The sequence below is a fragment of the Hemicordylus capensis genome, chromosome 3 (assembly GCF_027244095.1).
Source record: "Hemicordylus capensis ecotype Gifberg chromosome 3, rHemCap1.1.pri, whole genome shotgun sequence".
NCBI classification, from domain to species: Eukaryota; Metazoa; Chordata; class Lepidosauria; order Squamata; family Cordylidae; genus Hemicordylus; species Hemicordylus capensis.
The window spans coordinates 148,258,613-148,275,051 of record NC_069659.1 but is presented as its reverse complement, the minus strand read 5'-3'; the positions used below and the strand labels follow the sequence as shown (position 1 = coordinate 148,275,051).

The window sequence follows — 16,439 nt, the reverse complement described above, 5'->3', positions numbered from 1 at the left end:
ATAGGAACATAGGAAACTGCCATATACTGAGTCAGACCATTGGTATATCTAGCTCAGTATTGTCTTCACAGACTGGCAGCAGCTTCTCCAAGGTTGCAGGCAGGAATCTCTCTCAGCCCTATCTTGGAGAAGCCAGGGAGGGAACTTGAAACCTTCTGCTCTTCCCAGAGTGGAACGTGATCTGTTCCACAATCTGCCCCTGGCCACATTTTTGCTGTTATAACTGAGCTCTTCCACTTCCTTGCACCAATAATGTAATCAATTTGGTTTCTGTGTGCTCCATCATTGGACATAACCAGATGGAGCGGTTTCACACAGAAACAAAATTGATTACATTATCGGTGCAAGGAAGTGGAAGAGCTCAGTTATAACAGCAAAAATGTGGCCAGGGGCAGATTGTGGAACAGATCACGAACTGCTCATGTGCAAGTTCCAAGTCAAGCTAAAGAGGAAAAACAAAGCTATCCAGTTTCCACGATATGATCTTGAGAATGTACCCACCATTTTCAAGGAGAACATCAGGAACCGCTTTGAAGTTCTGAACCTCATTGAAAGGAACCAGAGGAACTGTGGAATGAAATCAAAGAAGTTGCTAAGGACGAATGTGAAAAGAGACTTCCAAAGACCAAGAAACAAAAGAAAGCAAAGTGGGTGTCAGAACAGATGGGGGAAATTGCCAAGAAGAGGAGAGAAGCCAAAATCAAGAAAGATAAAGACCCCAGGAAGTAACTTAATAGGGAAATTCAGAAAGCTGTTAGAGAAGACAAGGAGCAGTGCTACGACATCTTAAAGACCTTGAGGATGGAAATAGACACGGAAAAACAAGGAAAGTTTCCCAAAAGATATCTGAACTCAGAAGGTGGTTCCAACCTTGAAATGGTATGTTAAGGGATGCCAAAGGGCAGACAGTAACTGATTCAGAGAAAATCAAACAGAGATGGAAGGAGTATACTGAAAATCTGTACAGCAGGGATGCCAACATCCAAGATAGTCTAGAACAGGGATTCTCAATGCTGGGCCCCCAGATGTTATTGGACTTCAACTCCCATAATCCCCAGCTCCAGTGGCCTTTGGTTGGGGATTATGGGAGTTGAAGTCCAAGAACATCTGGGGACCCAACATTGAGAACCTGCTCTAGAAGATATTCCCTACTTGCAAGAACCTCTAGTACAGGAAGTACAGCATTCCGGTCATTTCCAGGTCAGAAGGCTACAGGAATTGATGGAATAGCTACAGAAATAGGGCAGGCAACAGAAGAAGAATCAGTCAAGGCTCTAAACAAATTATGCCAGCAAATCTGGAGAATGAGACAATGGCCAACAGATTGGAAGAGGTCAGTCTACATACCCATACCAAAGAAAGGAGATTTAACAGATTGTGCAAATCATCTCACAATATCCTTAATTTCAAATGCCAGCAAAAGAATGCTCAGTTGAAGGAAAGAGAAGAAGACAACCAGTAGCAAGCTGGATGGACTCGATTATGACAGCAATGAATGCACTACTGAGAGACCTTAAAGGCCAAGTTGAAGACAGATCATCCTGGAGAGACTCTATCTATGTAGTCGTCACGAGTCAACACCGATTTGATGGCACTTAATCAATCAATCAATGCATCCATCCATCTGTTTTCTCAGGCTTTTTATTAAAACTAATTTTAAACTATGTAATTGTTTTACTCTGTGGAATTGTTTTAGTAGTTTTATTCTGTGAATTGTTTCTATTCAGTTAAAGTGTTTTTATTTTATTTTTATATTGTAATTTGGATTATGTACACTGTAGAAATATGACAGATAGATATGATAGATCATATCATAGATCATAGATAAATATGATAGATTAGATAGATAAGGGGAGAGGTGAATTTGCCTAATAGTTATCTGAAAAATCACAAAAATTACTTGTTGGCATTTTGTGTTTCACAGCTATGAAAAATCCTGCCTATGCCAGTTATTCTAATCAAACTTGAAACCTGTTGCTGTACAATTTCCTTCCTACATTTTCATTAATTTATTTTCTCTCTCTCTGCCAGAAAGTATGTTGCGTTCTTTTTAACAATCTTACTTGGCAACTCTTCCCACAGAACATAAACAGCCTGCTTGTAATAGTTTCTTCTTTCAGAGAAGAAAAACAACAGTTTTAACAGCTGTATAACAGGCAGAAATCAACAGGTGGTTTCCCATCACTGCATCTCCACATAACCTGTTGATTGCTGCCTGTCATGTACCTGCTAAAGGGATGATGCTTCAGCTGTTTCCCACATTTTTATTGCATTTAATCCACCCTTCAGTATAAAATATTCCTAAGGAAGATACTACAATAAAATCTGAAAAGAACAACAATAATAATATAAGATAAGAACAAAAAAAAAAAAGAGAGGAAAGAACAGCAATTAAAACACTTTGTATCACAGATTAGTAAATTTGGGAGAATAAAAAGGTCTTTTCTTGATGTTTAATATTATTTCCCGTTTACACAGTCAGACAGGTGTTATTGACTAGTTTGTTTTATCCAGACATCGATTCCTTCCCAAGGACCTGGGATGGCTGAATTTTATCATCAATACTGTTGGTTATTATAGATATCGTCACAAAATATAGGCTGTTCCCAGTAAAGCTGCTTTTTGTAATTGGCTGATGGTGATTTCTGTGGCCCCTATGGTGTTGAGGTGCTCTTCAAGGTCTTTTGGGACTGTACCCAGGGCGCCAATTACCACTGGGATTATTTTGGTCTTTTTCTGCCACAGCCTTTCCATTTCAATTTGTAGATCTTTGTATTTGGTGATTTTTTTTCTATTTCTTTTTCTTCTATTCTGCTATCCCCTGGTATTGCTATGTCGATTATTTTGACTTGTTTTTCTTTCTTCTCGACTACAGTTATATCTGGTGTATTGTGTGGCAGATGTTTGTCTGTTTGTAGTCGGAATTCCCATAATATTTTTACATCTTCATTTTCTTCAACTTTTTCAATTTTATGGTCCCACCAATTATTGGCTACAGGTAGCTTGTATTTTTTGCAGATGTTCCAGTGTATCATCCCTGCTACCTTGTCATGCCTTTGTTTGTAGTCAGTCTGTGCGATCTTCTTACAACAGCTGATCAGGTTGTCCACTGTTTCATCTGCTTCTTTACAAAGGCAGCACTTGCTGTTTGTTGTGGATTTTTCTACTTTCACTCTTATTGCATTTGTTCTTAGTGCCTGTTCTTGTGTTAAACCCTCCAGTATTAAACCCTCTGTTTCTTTCTTCAAGTTGCCATTCTTAAGCCATTGCCAGGTCTTGGTGATGTCTGATTTTCCACTTATATTGTGCAAATGTTGACCATGCAGGGGCTTATTTCTCCATTTTTCTGCTCGGTTCTTGACTTGTTCTTTCTTGTAGGCCTGCTTTGTTTCATTGGTGTTGAATAGTTTCTCGTTCTTGACCATTTTAAGTGCATCTTCTTCACTGTCTTTTATATATTCTTCAAGGCCTCTTTTCTCCTCCTCTACTGTTTGATGGACTTGCAGCATTCCTCTTCCACCTGAGCTGCGAGGGAGGTAGAGCCTATCTACATCACTGCGGGGGTGCAGAGCATGATTGATGGTCATGATTTTCCTGGTCTTACGATCTAGCGTCTATAGCTCTGCCTGGGTCCAGTCTATTATTCCTGCAGTGTATCTGATAACAGGTATATTTTTTTCGGTTAAGCGACGTTTCTTCCAGTAACTTTGCTGTCTCCAGCCCTGGTTGCTCAACTGAAGATCCTGAGTCCTGTTGCCCACTTGCCACCAGATGTCCAGGGACTATAGCATCTGGCACGGTCCTTGTTGACCCGGGCGACGACCGATCCGGTATAGATTTATTAAAGTTACCTCTCACCATATTGTTGATGGGAGAGCCACTCTTTGTCTGGCTCCTCTGGTGAGACCTGCCCAGTATGGTTGGACCTCTGGCACAGCTCTCACCTTCATCAGAGCACACAAGCCCACAACCACGCCAAGGTAGTGCCTCACTGGGGGAAGGTAGTGCCTCACTGGGGAAATAATAATAATAATAATAATAATAATAATAATATTATTATTATTATTATTAATTCAATTTCTATACCACCCTTCCAAAAATGGCTCAGGGTGGTTTACAAAGAGAGATAACAAACAAATAAGATGGCTCCCTGTCCCCAAAGGGCTCACATTCCAAAAAGAAACATAACACACACACCAGCAACAGTCACTGGAAGCACTATGCTCAGGGTGGATAGGGCCAGTTACTCTCCCCCTGCTAAATAAAGAGAATCACCACGGTAAAAGGTGCCTCTTTGCCCAGTTACAAAGTAGCACCAAGGTAGACACCTGGTGAACCTTTCTGGGGAAGCATTTTACGAATGGAGTCTCAGGACTACGGGTATATTAACTGGCTTGAATTCAAACCAGCCCGGATTGAAAGCTGGAGTTTGAACTGGACTGGCCAGTCACAAGATAGAGCTTGTCCAAATTTGAACTGAGTCAAACCCGGTCTGAACAGAACTGGTTTGAAGGTGGCTCGAGCCTTCGAACCACCATTTTGTCAAATGGGGGCCATTTTGTGACACGTGTCACTTTCAGTGATGCTTCAAAAGGAGGGAGATTCAAGTTCTATAGAATATCATTTTGAGCTGAGACTGGAGAGAGCTGCTGCCTCCCAGCTGGCTGTGACGTGGAGATCTCTTGTCTGCACAGAGGTTTGTTCTGTGGTGTTATTTTTCTTTTAGCTTCCCCCACTTTTTGCCTTTTTCCAAGGGTTTTTTTCCTTGCCAGCTGACCTTTTTAAATCCCTCCCTTGCAGCGGGTGAGTGGAGCTCTATTCTCCTCCTAGCAGCCCAGCTAGCCAGCTGGGCTCCAGGCCATTTCCCCCCTTTTCCCAGCTGCATTTTTCCTGGTGAGTGGTTTTTCTCATTTTTGTGTCCCCACATTTGCAGCCAGGCAGCAGATTGGGCTCTGGCCTGCCTGCTGCTGGGCCTTTGGCCTATTTTTATTTTTTTTATTTTTTAAAAATGTATATTTGGTTTTTGAAGCAGCTGCTTCCAAATTTACCTTTTTAATTTTATTTTAAAGCACGTTGCTCCCTCTGCATAGCCAGTAGCAGCTGAGTCTCTGGGGGTCCTCTCTAGAGGGCACAGGATCTGGGCCTAGTCCCTAGGCCCTGCTTCTGCAGTTCCTACCCCACTCCCTTTTCTGGAACTACAGAGTTATGTGTTGCCTGAGACTTCTAGAAAGAAAGGCAGGCCCCCTCCCCCTTCTCACTCTCCTCCCCAGCAAATTCTGTGCCTCCCTCCCGTTTTCTTTTGGCGTTTTAATTTAATTTAAACAGTGTTTTTTGTTCTTTTTGCATGGGTGGGTGGCCCACCTGTAGACTGCCCATCTGCCCTCCCCACCATCCCAGCTGAATGAGTGCCAGCCAGGTGTGGCTCTGCTGGGCTGCAGCCCCTGGCCTGTCCATCAGCCAGGGAAGCCTCCAGGACAACGGAGGGCTATGCTTGTTTTTTGTTTTTTTTTAATTACCCCTTTACCCCCTAGTTTGTGGGTTTAAACAGGGCCTCCTGGTTGGTTTGGGACAGGTATTTTGTGTTGCTTTGCTTGCTTTTGCATTTCTGTGCTTTGTTTTGTGTTTTTCTGTGCTGTGCTTTTCAGGTCAACTAATTTTTTTAATTGCTTGTATTGTGTATTCTATAGTGTGTGGGTGGGTTTATTGTATATTGTTGTGTGTGGGTGATGGTGAACAGGTTATTTTGTTTCAGTGTTAGGGTGCTAGGTTTTTTATTTTTATTTTAAAATTTCAAAAAGCCTCGGCAGGGTGAGGTCAGGGAGATGTCCAACATCACCGTGCCCCAAGCAAGGCTTAGACCTGAGTGGTGGGCAGAGGAGGGAGGGGTGCCACTGTTGCTGGTGGGGGTAGGGATGGGGAGACAGAAGGCAGGGGCTGCTTTAGTCACCTGCTTCCCAATTCTTTCCCCCCAGTGGCACGCAAGCTCACCTATCTGGAGAAGACTGCTACCTATCTGGAGAAGACTGCTGGCTCTGCTGCACCGCCAGAGCTGCCGTTGCCCTGACAGCTGGCAGTACTGCGGGTGGGGGGTACTCCCCAGCCAGGGAAGCTGGTTTCCATGGCAGGAGAGGAGGGAGAGGGCCTGATGGCTGGTAGCTCAGCCAAACTACCCTCTCTCTCACCACCCCCACACTCCTCTCGCCACTCAGTCAGACCCTCGCCATCCACGTCAAATCTGTTGCTGTCCAAAACCTGGGTAGAAATTATTTTTTCTATCCAGGTTTGGCAGCTGTGTGTGCTCCCAAATTCCGGTTATGTGGAAGAAGGTAGAAATAATTGTGAGGAAAAGCTACTCAGGTTTTCCTCCTACCTTGCTTCCACACAGTCACTTCTACCCAGCGACCCCCACCCCCTGCTGTCACTTCCACACAACTAAAAATTGGGAGTACACACAGCACTCAATCCCGGATAGAGCACTGTTTTTTTACTGTGCGAATGACCTATCTAGCTGGCAAAGTCTTCTGCAGCTTTGCTACCTAAAAACTTGTAAGTGGAGATCTCAGGGACTAAAGCTGGAACCTTATACAAACAAAACTCTTCCATTGGGCAATGGGTTGTCCCCACTTATAGTGCTCTTGCTGGCACAGAAGTGCAAATGGCTGTTGTGGCAATGGTGCTTTGATCTCTTGTGGCACTGTGCTGGGAAGACAGAGCCTTGTGTCCAATCCTACACAGTGCGGGAGCACAGATTAGAGTTGCAAACCAATTTCCAATGTTATACAATAATAATTGCATTAGGAAAATAAAGAAAACAATTATTAAAGCTTCAAAGATAACAGCAGCAGAAAAAGGAAGGTGTAGCATCTTATCTTTGTGTGCACTGTTATGATAAAGGGCTGAGAAAAAATAATTTTATTAACCAAATTGAGTGAACTATTACCTGATGTCTATGAGCACAGAGAAAGATGACAGCGAAATTAGCGGGAGACAGACAGAGGTCTTAATTCATTTTGAACAATACTTTTATTGCAAATATTGAAGCCCTCAGGAAAAAAAACCCCTATGATTGTATGCAACATAGCACATCAGTTGCAAAAATGTTTTCAGTAATGAACAACATCTGCACTCAAGTCATAAATATGCAGTGGAAAGAGAAAGACTGGCAGATGTGAGAAGTTGTGTGAGAGAGATGATCTTTCCCATGAGAATATTCTTTTGAGAAAGTAAACTGAACAGAATGTGAGCTACAGAAGCTACAGAGACAGAAGGGCTGGATTGTGACTCAGGAGACCTGGGAATCCCTTCCCAGTATTATTAGGGGTTTTCTATGTGACAGGAAGAATTATGTTGTCTTCATCCATGATTTTCAAGTGTTGAGCTATTTCAAATAAATACAAAATCTCCTAGGCTTGGTATTGGGGTCTATACATTGTGATAAGTGTTGCCCAAAGGTGAAGCTGGAGACATGTGAGCCTCAGAATCATTCGTAATCTTACCATACAGAAAAAGTGAGGGTGGGGTCAAGTGAGTATAATCTGAAATCATATGTTCCCCCAGAACCATGTCAAGGCCAGGATGAAATCATGTGTGCTACAGAAATCTTGAGCTTGATGTAGTGTTCTCCATTCAGACATTTGAAGTGGACTACTTCCTTGCTGCCACTTAATGGCGCAGCAGGGAAGTAGCTTGCCTAGGGAGCAAGAAGTTGCTGGTTCGAATCCCCATTGGTATGTTTATGGGAAACACCTATATCAGGCAGCAGCAATATAGGAAGATGCTGAAAGGCATCATCTCATACTGCGTGGGAGGAGGCAATGGTAAACCCCTCCAGTATTCTACCAAAGACAACCACAGGGCTCTGTGGTCACCAGGAGTCGATAGCGACTCGATGGCACAACTTTACATTACTGCCTTACTGAAAAGGCAAGTGTGAAAAGCCAAGATCCCAGTGTGGGTTAATCCAGAGGCTTCATACTGCCTCTTAACTGCAGGCCACGGTGGGATTTCTGTCAAGGCAGAGGTCTGGGAGGGACACAGACTTTGACAATTGTCTACCTTTCTTTTTAGCCTTTTTGGAACAGGGAACCATCTTCTATAGAGTTGGTTTTCGTCAATCGTGGTTTTCCCAATCGCAGATTTGAGTATCCGCAACTGGGAAATTGTGACTGCCCTTGCCAACCCAAGTATCTGTGGTTTGTTGAATTTTAAAAAAAAAAGGGGGGGGGTTGGGTCAGGGTGCGATTTACAGGGGTTCGGAAGTGATTTCCGGGGGTCATTTGCTGAGGTCAGGGGATGATTTTTTCCTGTTTCTTACGTTGTTTTTCAGTCGTTTCGAGACTGCAACCCCCCTAAACCCTTTTCAATTATTCTCTATTGCTTCCCAATCGTCAATTTGTCAACCACGAGGGTTTCCCGGAACGGAACCCTCACAATTGGCAAGGGACGACTGTATTCAGTAATTTAAAATCTCCGGTTTAAGGTGAGAGTAAGGTGCGTTAAGATGGGCACCTTAACATGGAATTTCCATGCTTTTTATAGCATGAATGAAAATGTAAACACATCTTAATTCTCATAGGAAACTGGAGGTTTTTATTTATTGAATATCCAGGGTTTTTAAGAATGAAAATATGTCTGGGCACTTTGAAAAAGGGAAGCTTAATAGTGCCTTTTACCCATGCTGGCTAAGTGGAGCCTTAGTCACGGGCATTATATCTCAGATATAGAGAGTTCATCTTCAAAGGCTAGGTTCCCATGGGTCAGTATACCTCTGGGGCAGTATACCTTCTGCACGTTCAGCGCCATGTTAAACATGTTAAGTAGCATTGAGAATGTTTAAGCTATGTCACATAAATTGCCTCATTGGATGTGCAGAAGAGCTCTGCAGACTAACACAAGTAAGGCATGAGGTTTTTTTTTGCAATTAAAATTCAACTCATGAACTCCAATTCCATTCACCCATCAACCAACAGCCAGTGACTGTTATAAAAATTCTTGGAATGCCAAGATTTTTTAGGCAAGATAGCTAAATGGAACCTCAATTTCCAGAGGCAGTATACCTTTCGATATATGTCTTTCCCACAACATAAAACACATTACATTGGACTCAGATGACTAGTGCCAGATGCACTACAGATAACTATTACTAAAATGTATTAACAAGTAGTGGCATGTTTAATCACCCAATGTTCCCTAACCCCCCTCCAACTTTAGCATTTACACTTTACATTTACAAGCACTCACCACTGCTTCCACTACTGCTACTGGCCATTTGTTGCTCTGGCCCCTCCAGCCTTGCAAATCCCACTCTTCTGGCCAATGGACACACACTCCTCTCAGGGTCGCGCTGCTGCTCTGGTCCTGCCACCAACCCTCTTTCCCCAGCAGCCCTTTTTTCAGGGCTGTTGTGATCGGCTCCATAGGAGAACTCTGCCACTGGTCTGGTGCAGCTGTCACCCTCTTCTCTCTCCCCAGTGCTCACTCTTCAGGACTGCTATGATGGTGGCTTGATCACTGTTCCAGTTGATCCAGCTCTGCTGGGCGGCTGATCCTGCTCTCCCTGCTGGCAGCCTCTCTTCAGGACTGATCAACCGGCATGGCCTCCCCACTGCTCTTGCCCCAACCCAGCTCTTCTGGTGCTGCACCAAAAGATTCTTCTGCTTGAGGGCAGAGGAACGACCATTCAAAAAAGGCAAAAGGCACAATCCTTATTTGGCATTTGCCTTGTCTTGAATGGCTGTTCCCTTGCCCTCAAACAGCACCGGGGGCCTCAGCAACAGCAGCACCGGGGGCTTCCTCCCCAGCAGAGCTGCATCAGTGCAGGACCAGTGGGGAGGCCATGCCAGTGGCGGTCCTGAAGAGGGGCTGCAGGCATGAGAGCAGGATCTCTCTCAGCCACCACTCAGCCACCCCTCCCCTTCATTCTGCTTCTTTCAATGAAGATGCGTTTTGAACAAAGATGCGTTGCCATAGTGCCACCTCCTCGGCCCTCCCGCCACCCTCCTGCTTCTCCTTGGCAGCAGCTGTCCGCTGCTCAGCCCTTCTCTGTGCCTTTTATCTCCTCGCCATTGTTGTCAGAACTCTTGCGAGATGTGCCACGTAATGCAAGATGTTCTATGTACATCCTTAGCATTATATAGAGAGAAAGATATTTTAAAATGCTGTTGCTATCATGCCATGCCCCCTACTCCTTATTGGTTTCTATATGGATGTGAGAGGCAGTGAAGCTACAGATGTGTCCAGAGACACCCCCCTTCCCTATGTTTTATTGCCATTCTCAGTCACCTGCTGCCTTGTGACATATCAGAACACATGTGCATAAGGCAAAACAGTGTGGCAAGTGTTCAAAATCACTGGTTGGCAGTGAGCCTCTGCTAGTCTATGTCCTTTGGCAGATGCCTGATCATGCTGATTGTTGATCTGAGATCTGGTAAAACCACAACAAATAGTATTTACAGAATTCTTAAAGCATTCAGATCCCACAATAATGGTATAAAAATGAACTAAATCAGATTAACTAAAAACAAAGCTGCATATATAGTCACCTGAAAGGAAAGGCCTTACAGGGAAGTTATCACCAGTCATCAGAATGACAATAAGAAGTAAATCTGATGAATATCCTGAAGTAACATGATCCAGAAAGTGGGTGCCAACACCGAGAAGCCCTACTCCACGTCCTTTTCAATCTTACCTAGGCAAGGGGAGGGACAGGGAGTAGGGACTTAGGTAACAGGAAAGAATGTACAGGAACAGGTTCTCCCTATGGTTATTCATGAGCTTCCCTTATTTAATTTATCTATCTATCTATCTATTTATTTTTATTTAAAATATTTCTATACCACCAAAACTTGCGTCTCTGGGCGATTTACAATTAAAATAACATCTTATTCACATCTAATCAAGCAGAATGAGGGTTACTTTCATTCCCCATGACTTCCATGGAAATAACCATTTCCCTGTTTCCTCTTCTTCAAGGAAGAGCACATAATTTAATTCCTGTACATCTTAGATCTTGCTTGGGCAAGGTAGGAAGAAAGGCTAAAGAAGTCTGAGAACCCGCTACATGTCATATGCAGCACATGGCAGCATATGGAGGATTCCGAGGCCACAGACTCCGTTCACATGAGGTACTGACTTGGTTTGGGGGTGGGGGGCTTACTTCTGTGGTGGGGCCCCCCTAAAACTCAAGAGATGAAGCTCACAAAGGCTGAATAAATAGTATGGGTTATTTACAAAACTATCCAATTTTCTTTTATCACACCTAAAGTGTTTTCAGCTACCTCTGACTGAGTTGTCATACTTGAAATGTGTTAGGTATAACAAAAGAAAATTGGAATGCTTTTATAAATAAACTATACTATTTGTTCAACACCTTGTAAGGTTCACTTCTTGGGTTTTTTCTTTCTTTCTTGGGACAGATGCTCCCTCACTATTGCCCCATATGAATTAAGTATGCATCCTAGAACATCCTCAACACTTCCTTAATTCATTTGGGTATAATTCTACATTCTGCTGCCATGGAACTGAAGAGGTTAGCTCTGGTCTAGCATAGATAATGATGGAAGGAATGTCTTGTTGGAGATGCAGCTCCTAGTGGCACCAGCACCAGCAACCCTATTGACCATTAGGGGTAGAGGCATTCCCCCTCTGACCATGCTTTCTCTACTCTGATTCCCCTTTGTTAGACTGTTAGTCACAGGTTTCATTCTCTCACCTGAGAAAAATACTTTCTTCTTCTGTTCCCCTTCCGTCTTCCAGTATGTAGCTAGCAGTGAGACATAATGGGTCTCAATCTATCACCCTGATGGATTTCCTAAATAAACTACTTTATTTGGAACTTTAACTCCATGTCTCCAGACAACATGAATTATCAGTGCTCCCTTACCTGTGCAATTATGCTGACCCTGGGGCAGAAAATGAAATCTCCCCTCCTGAGTTCTCTAACATGTCTACCCAATCCTCTTACCTGAATATGGTTCCCATTCTTGAAATAATTATTCTTGTACTGGAGCAGGGCATGGGGATGGGGCCCTCTGTTTCAGGAAACAAGACCCACAAGGGATGGAGCCCTATTGTTTTTGGCAGGGCTGGGAGTGTAGCCCTGAATAAAGCTGTCTATAATCTAAAGGCACTGCAAAAATGAAAAGGCAGCTGAAGGTGGTGGTGGTGGCTTTGCCTGCCCCGTATTTTGGGGGAATTCAAGCAAACCCAGGAAAAAAACTTCCGCAGAATGTTTTTTGGAGTCAGTGTTTGTGCTCTGTCAAGTACAAAACCAGAGACGGTATAAAAATATGTTAAATAAATAAATAAATAAGTAAGTAAATGCCTCCTCCAAAATCCAAGTAGTACAAAAACACAATTGCATTTATTCTAAGCACAACCTGCTTTGACTCAGGCTGCATCTTCACTCTACTCTGCTTGGTACAGTCCACCTTTGAGGCATTTTCCATTTGGGGTGTGTATGGGAAGATACAGAGAGGCTCTCACTCAATAGTACAAATGCGCGCAGAAGCCTGAAATCAGCCCGTCGGCCTCATTTGGAGGAAGGCAGGGCTGAGAAAGGGAATCTTCCGCCCGCCTTCTCTCTGACTCACTCCGCCCCCACCTGCACTGAGTCAGTGGTGGGGAGTGCTTTTCAGTGACCAGCTGCAGTGTGCCTGTTGCCAGCACACCACCCCAGCGAGACCTGCTGCCTGCCCCTGCCCCATGCACTCCCGAGCCATACATAGTTTGGGAGGCAGCCAGGAGAGCTCTTGCCGCTGTGTCCCTGCTCCGCCGCTGCTCTGTGGTGGCTTTTAAAAGTTTTTAAAAGGTCAAAAAGTGGGAGAAATTGAGTACCAAACGGGTTGAGCATTTCCCCCCAGGAAGTCGGGACATCCCGCGCAGTGCAGGACAGTTGGCAACCCTAGTGCTTTCTTAATCATGATATTAGCCAGTATAGCTTAAGTATGTAGGACAGTAGTAGACAGACGCTTTCTGCTTCCTATCAGAATATATAGGTCTTAGTAAACAATAACTTTATTTGGAAGATACATGTGGCGCCAGTAAGTAGTTATTACTCTAACTAGAAACATAATACATATATTATGATTAATGCAATTAACACTTCCATGTCCTCAGTTAAGCATTGAGCAACTGCTTGACTGGTTCTGGGATGCCACTTCAGATTTTTCTTCAGTTACTGCTTAAGCACCCACCATGTTTCTCAAGCAGCAAGTGCTTTCAAGTAGGATGTTAAGTCAGGGCACTGCCATTTCTGTGTTTAAATGAGTGACTAATTTTGTGGTGTTTGACATAGGCCTGAGAGAATAAAAATAGCATTGTTGTGCAGGTGATTTCCCCAGAAATAATGAATAGTTAGAACATGCTGATTAGAAGGCATTTCTTCCAGGCAATCATTAATGATAAAAAAGGCTCTTTTTACCTCAATCTTTAGGCTACTGCAGGTGGAAAATGAAAACAAACATAGGCAAACTGAACTTTGTAAAAGGTGATGCAAGTTGAATTTGTATTCACAAGGCACTCCTGGAGAATAAGCATACAGCAAATTAATCTGCTATCACCCAGTGTTCCATTTAGCTTTTTAATTACAGATGGGGACACTATTTTCTCCTATGATGATACAAAGCCATTTCCATTATAAAAATGGACCTGATGAAAAAGCAACAATTACACTCTACTACTTTTCTTCTTCTTATGACCATCTTATAATGGAGAAGTCAAAATGTCATTTTTTAAATCCCAAACCTCTTTTCTGCTTTATCTTCTCTGATTAAAAAAACCAATATTTCAGCAGAACAGTTCACAACTACAATCAACACGAAGCCAGGGATTCCATTACGTTGACTTCAAGAGAAAAAACTTTTCTCACTGAGTCACTTAATCAGCTGGACAATCATCCATTTCAAAGGAGCAATTTCTTAACTCCTTTCATCCTAAATATACCTTTAAATGGAAATTTCCAGATACAATGTTAATTACAATGTGGGGAATCATATGATTAAGAACTGTAAGAACACCAAGTCATGATGTTAGAGTGAAATTATGTCTGTGCACGCGCACACACACACACACACACACACACACACACACACACACTTTGAGATATCAATAGTAGTATTATGGAGGTAATTCCTGAAATTTTCTTTCTTTTAAAGCATTTTCTACTGTTAGCAATAGAGAGATAGTAAAATGCAGAGCCCATCATGCCCCTGTGTATTCTCAAATCTCGAGAGAAGGCTAATTCATTCAGTACTTGAACCTGTACGTAACTGGAACAGTTTTAAATAATTTCATTTCAATGTGGTTCATGGATTTCATTGGGACACAAGATGGACATCAGAATAACAACATCTGCAGGGTTATATTAAAACACTTTTCTTATAATGGAGAACATAATTCTCTCTAGAATGAGATATCTTTCAGCCACAGCATTAAGGTAGCACTGATGTGTTTTAGAAAACCAAAGCAACTCCATTTTACTTAGAAAACCTAATTCTAACTTAAAGTAACCCCAGCCCAGCTCGGCTCAGAGCCATCAAGGCCTCTCATGATCAACGTCATTATCTCTCTCCACTAAAATGTATCTAAAGAAACTTGGTTCTCACAGGACAGCTTAGAAAACAGGATGTAACCAAACAAGGAGTGATCACCAGATGAACAATGAATCATTCGCATGCGTACTAGATACTTAGTCCACCAGTTTGTTGCCACGTATGCTATGTCTGGGGTGTCAGCATCATTCAGATTGTTTGTATAAATGTAAGATGCACCTATAACCAATTTGTATTTCAATGCAGAGCGATAGCCCATTGATTTACCTTGCTGGCTGCAGCAGCAAATTAAATACCTCTAATTGATTCCCACTGAGTCTGTTTGAGTGGCTAAAAGGTGGACCCAGGGACGAACTGAATTCACATCAGCACTGTATGTGCATTTTTGACCTCTTTGTTCTCTGGGTGGTGCTACACAAATATCACTTTTTCCTCAGTAGTGACTGTGATGTGAGCTATGAAACACACAAGGAGCTCCTACTTTCCCAGCACTTCAAAGGAGGGAGCAGCTTCTCATAGGTGCATCCTTCACAGACAGAAAATTCCATGTGCCCATTATAATCCTCTGCAACCACAAGGGAACATGAGTGGGCTGTCTGTATGCAGATACCACAAAGGAAAAATGTCAATTACTAGGGTTTGTTTTTTGTTTTTTAAACTTTTTGGTTTGGATTAAGCTAAAGCACTAAGTGTAAGAAATTAGTTTATGTGCAATAGCACACCTCCACCCAATATTTCATATAACCTTATTATATACCACATTTGGAAGTGGGGAGATGCTGACCTAAAATAATTATCATAAGAAATTTGGAAAGAAACATTCTTGTCAATTTTAAGAGTTAAATTTAGATGTCTTATGTTCCACTAACTTTTATCTGCATCTTCTTTAGTTTACTTTCCTTTTTAAAAAAGTGTTTTATATCTGAATTTCCCCAGAAAATTAGGGCACAGTATTGCTTTTTCGCAATTAATACTCAGCATGAAAATGCTTACTTGCTTAAGTTTCTTTAGATCTTCATCGAGTTCCAAGTTGTCCAAAATAACAGCAACAAACAAACTCAGCAAAATCTACAAAATAATTGAAAACAGTGCATTATTAAATACAGAGTATGAAAGCCTCTCTCCACTGAAATCAAATAGAAGTTTACCAGTGACAATAAGATGGGGTTTCATTTTCTTTTGATTCCTGGTATGGCATGCCCAATAAAATATGGAAGTTGTATTTTATGTAGCCCACTTTGCATTGTTTGATTTCACTGTCAGCCTGTATGAATCCTTAAATACAGAAACATGCCCTCCCCCGCAATAGGTATATGTCTTCTCCAATGCAGGCACAGCACCTGTGTATTGTGGAATCACAAAGAGACGCTACAGAGCTCTGTTTCCATGCCTCCCTCTGCAAACAAGCTAGGGCAGCATGGTGGGCTATAATGGGAATGAGAGTTGTGTACAGAACTCCCATTCCCATAATGGCCTCCTAAAATTTTATTCTGTTCTCCCACTTGCTTTAATACTCTTAGGCCGCATTCACATGCAATGCCAAAGTGAAGATAAACATGGCTGAGATTTCAAATCAGAACTCCAAATCGCTCTGCAGATGTTTGCTGAACTGCGGCCTGCCAAACTGCAGTTGCAAAAGAGGGAAGCCCTTCCCTTCTGCTCGGCCTCTGAAGCAGATCCCAGCAAGCTACACACAGACTAAGGGCAAAGTGTCAATATGTCAGCAGAGTGGCTGTGATTGGCCATGATCTTGAAGGGGGCATGCTGAGTGCAATTGTGATTTTCTGTCCACCTTCGGCATGGAAATGGCATTTAAACCCCTTTAAATGCCTTGCAATACTCTTCCATGCCATGGCATGGCAGCACTTATTCTGTAAGTGATGGCACTGC

General features: G+C 42.7%; 1 protein-coding gene across 10 annotated transcripts in view; it reads right to left on the bottom strand.

Annotated features, from left to right (window-relative positions):
* NALCN (sodium leak channel, non-selective) overlaps positions 1-16,439 on the bottom strand; it is a 378,362-nt gene that overhangs the window by 103,221 nt on the left and 258,702 nt on the right. For all 10 annotated transcript variants that reach the window (XM_053305984.1, XM_053305985.1, XM_053305986.1 and 7 more), the window contains one exon: positions 15,543-15,617. In XM_053305984.1, coding sequence (XP_053161959.1) covers positions 15,543-15,617 — 75 coding nt within the window. The remainder of the gene's footprint in view (positions 1-15,542; positions 15,618-16,439) is intronic.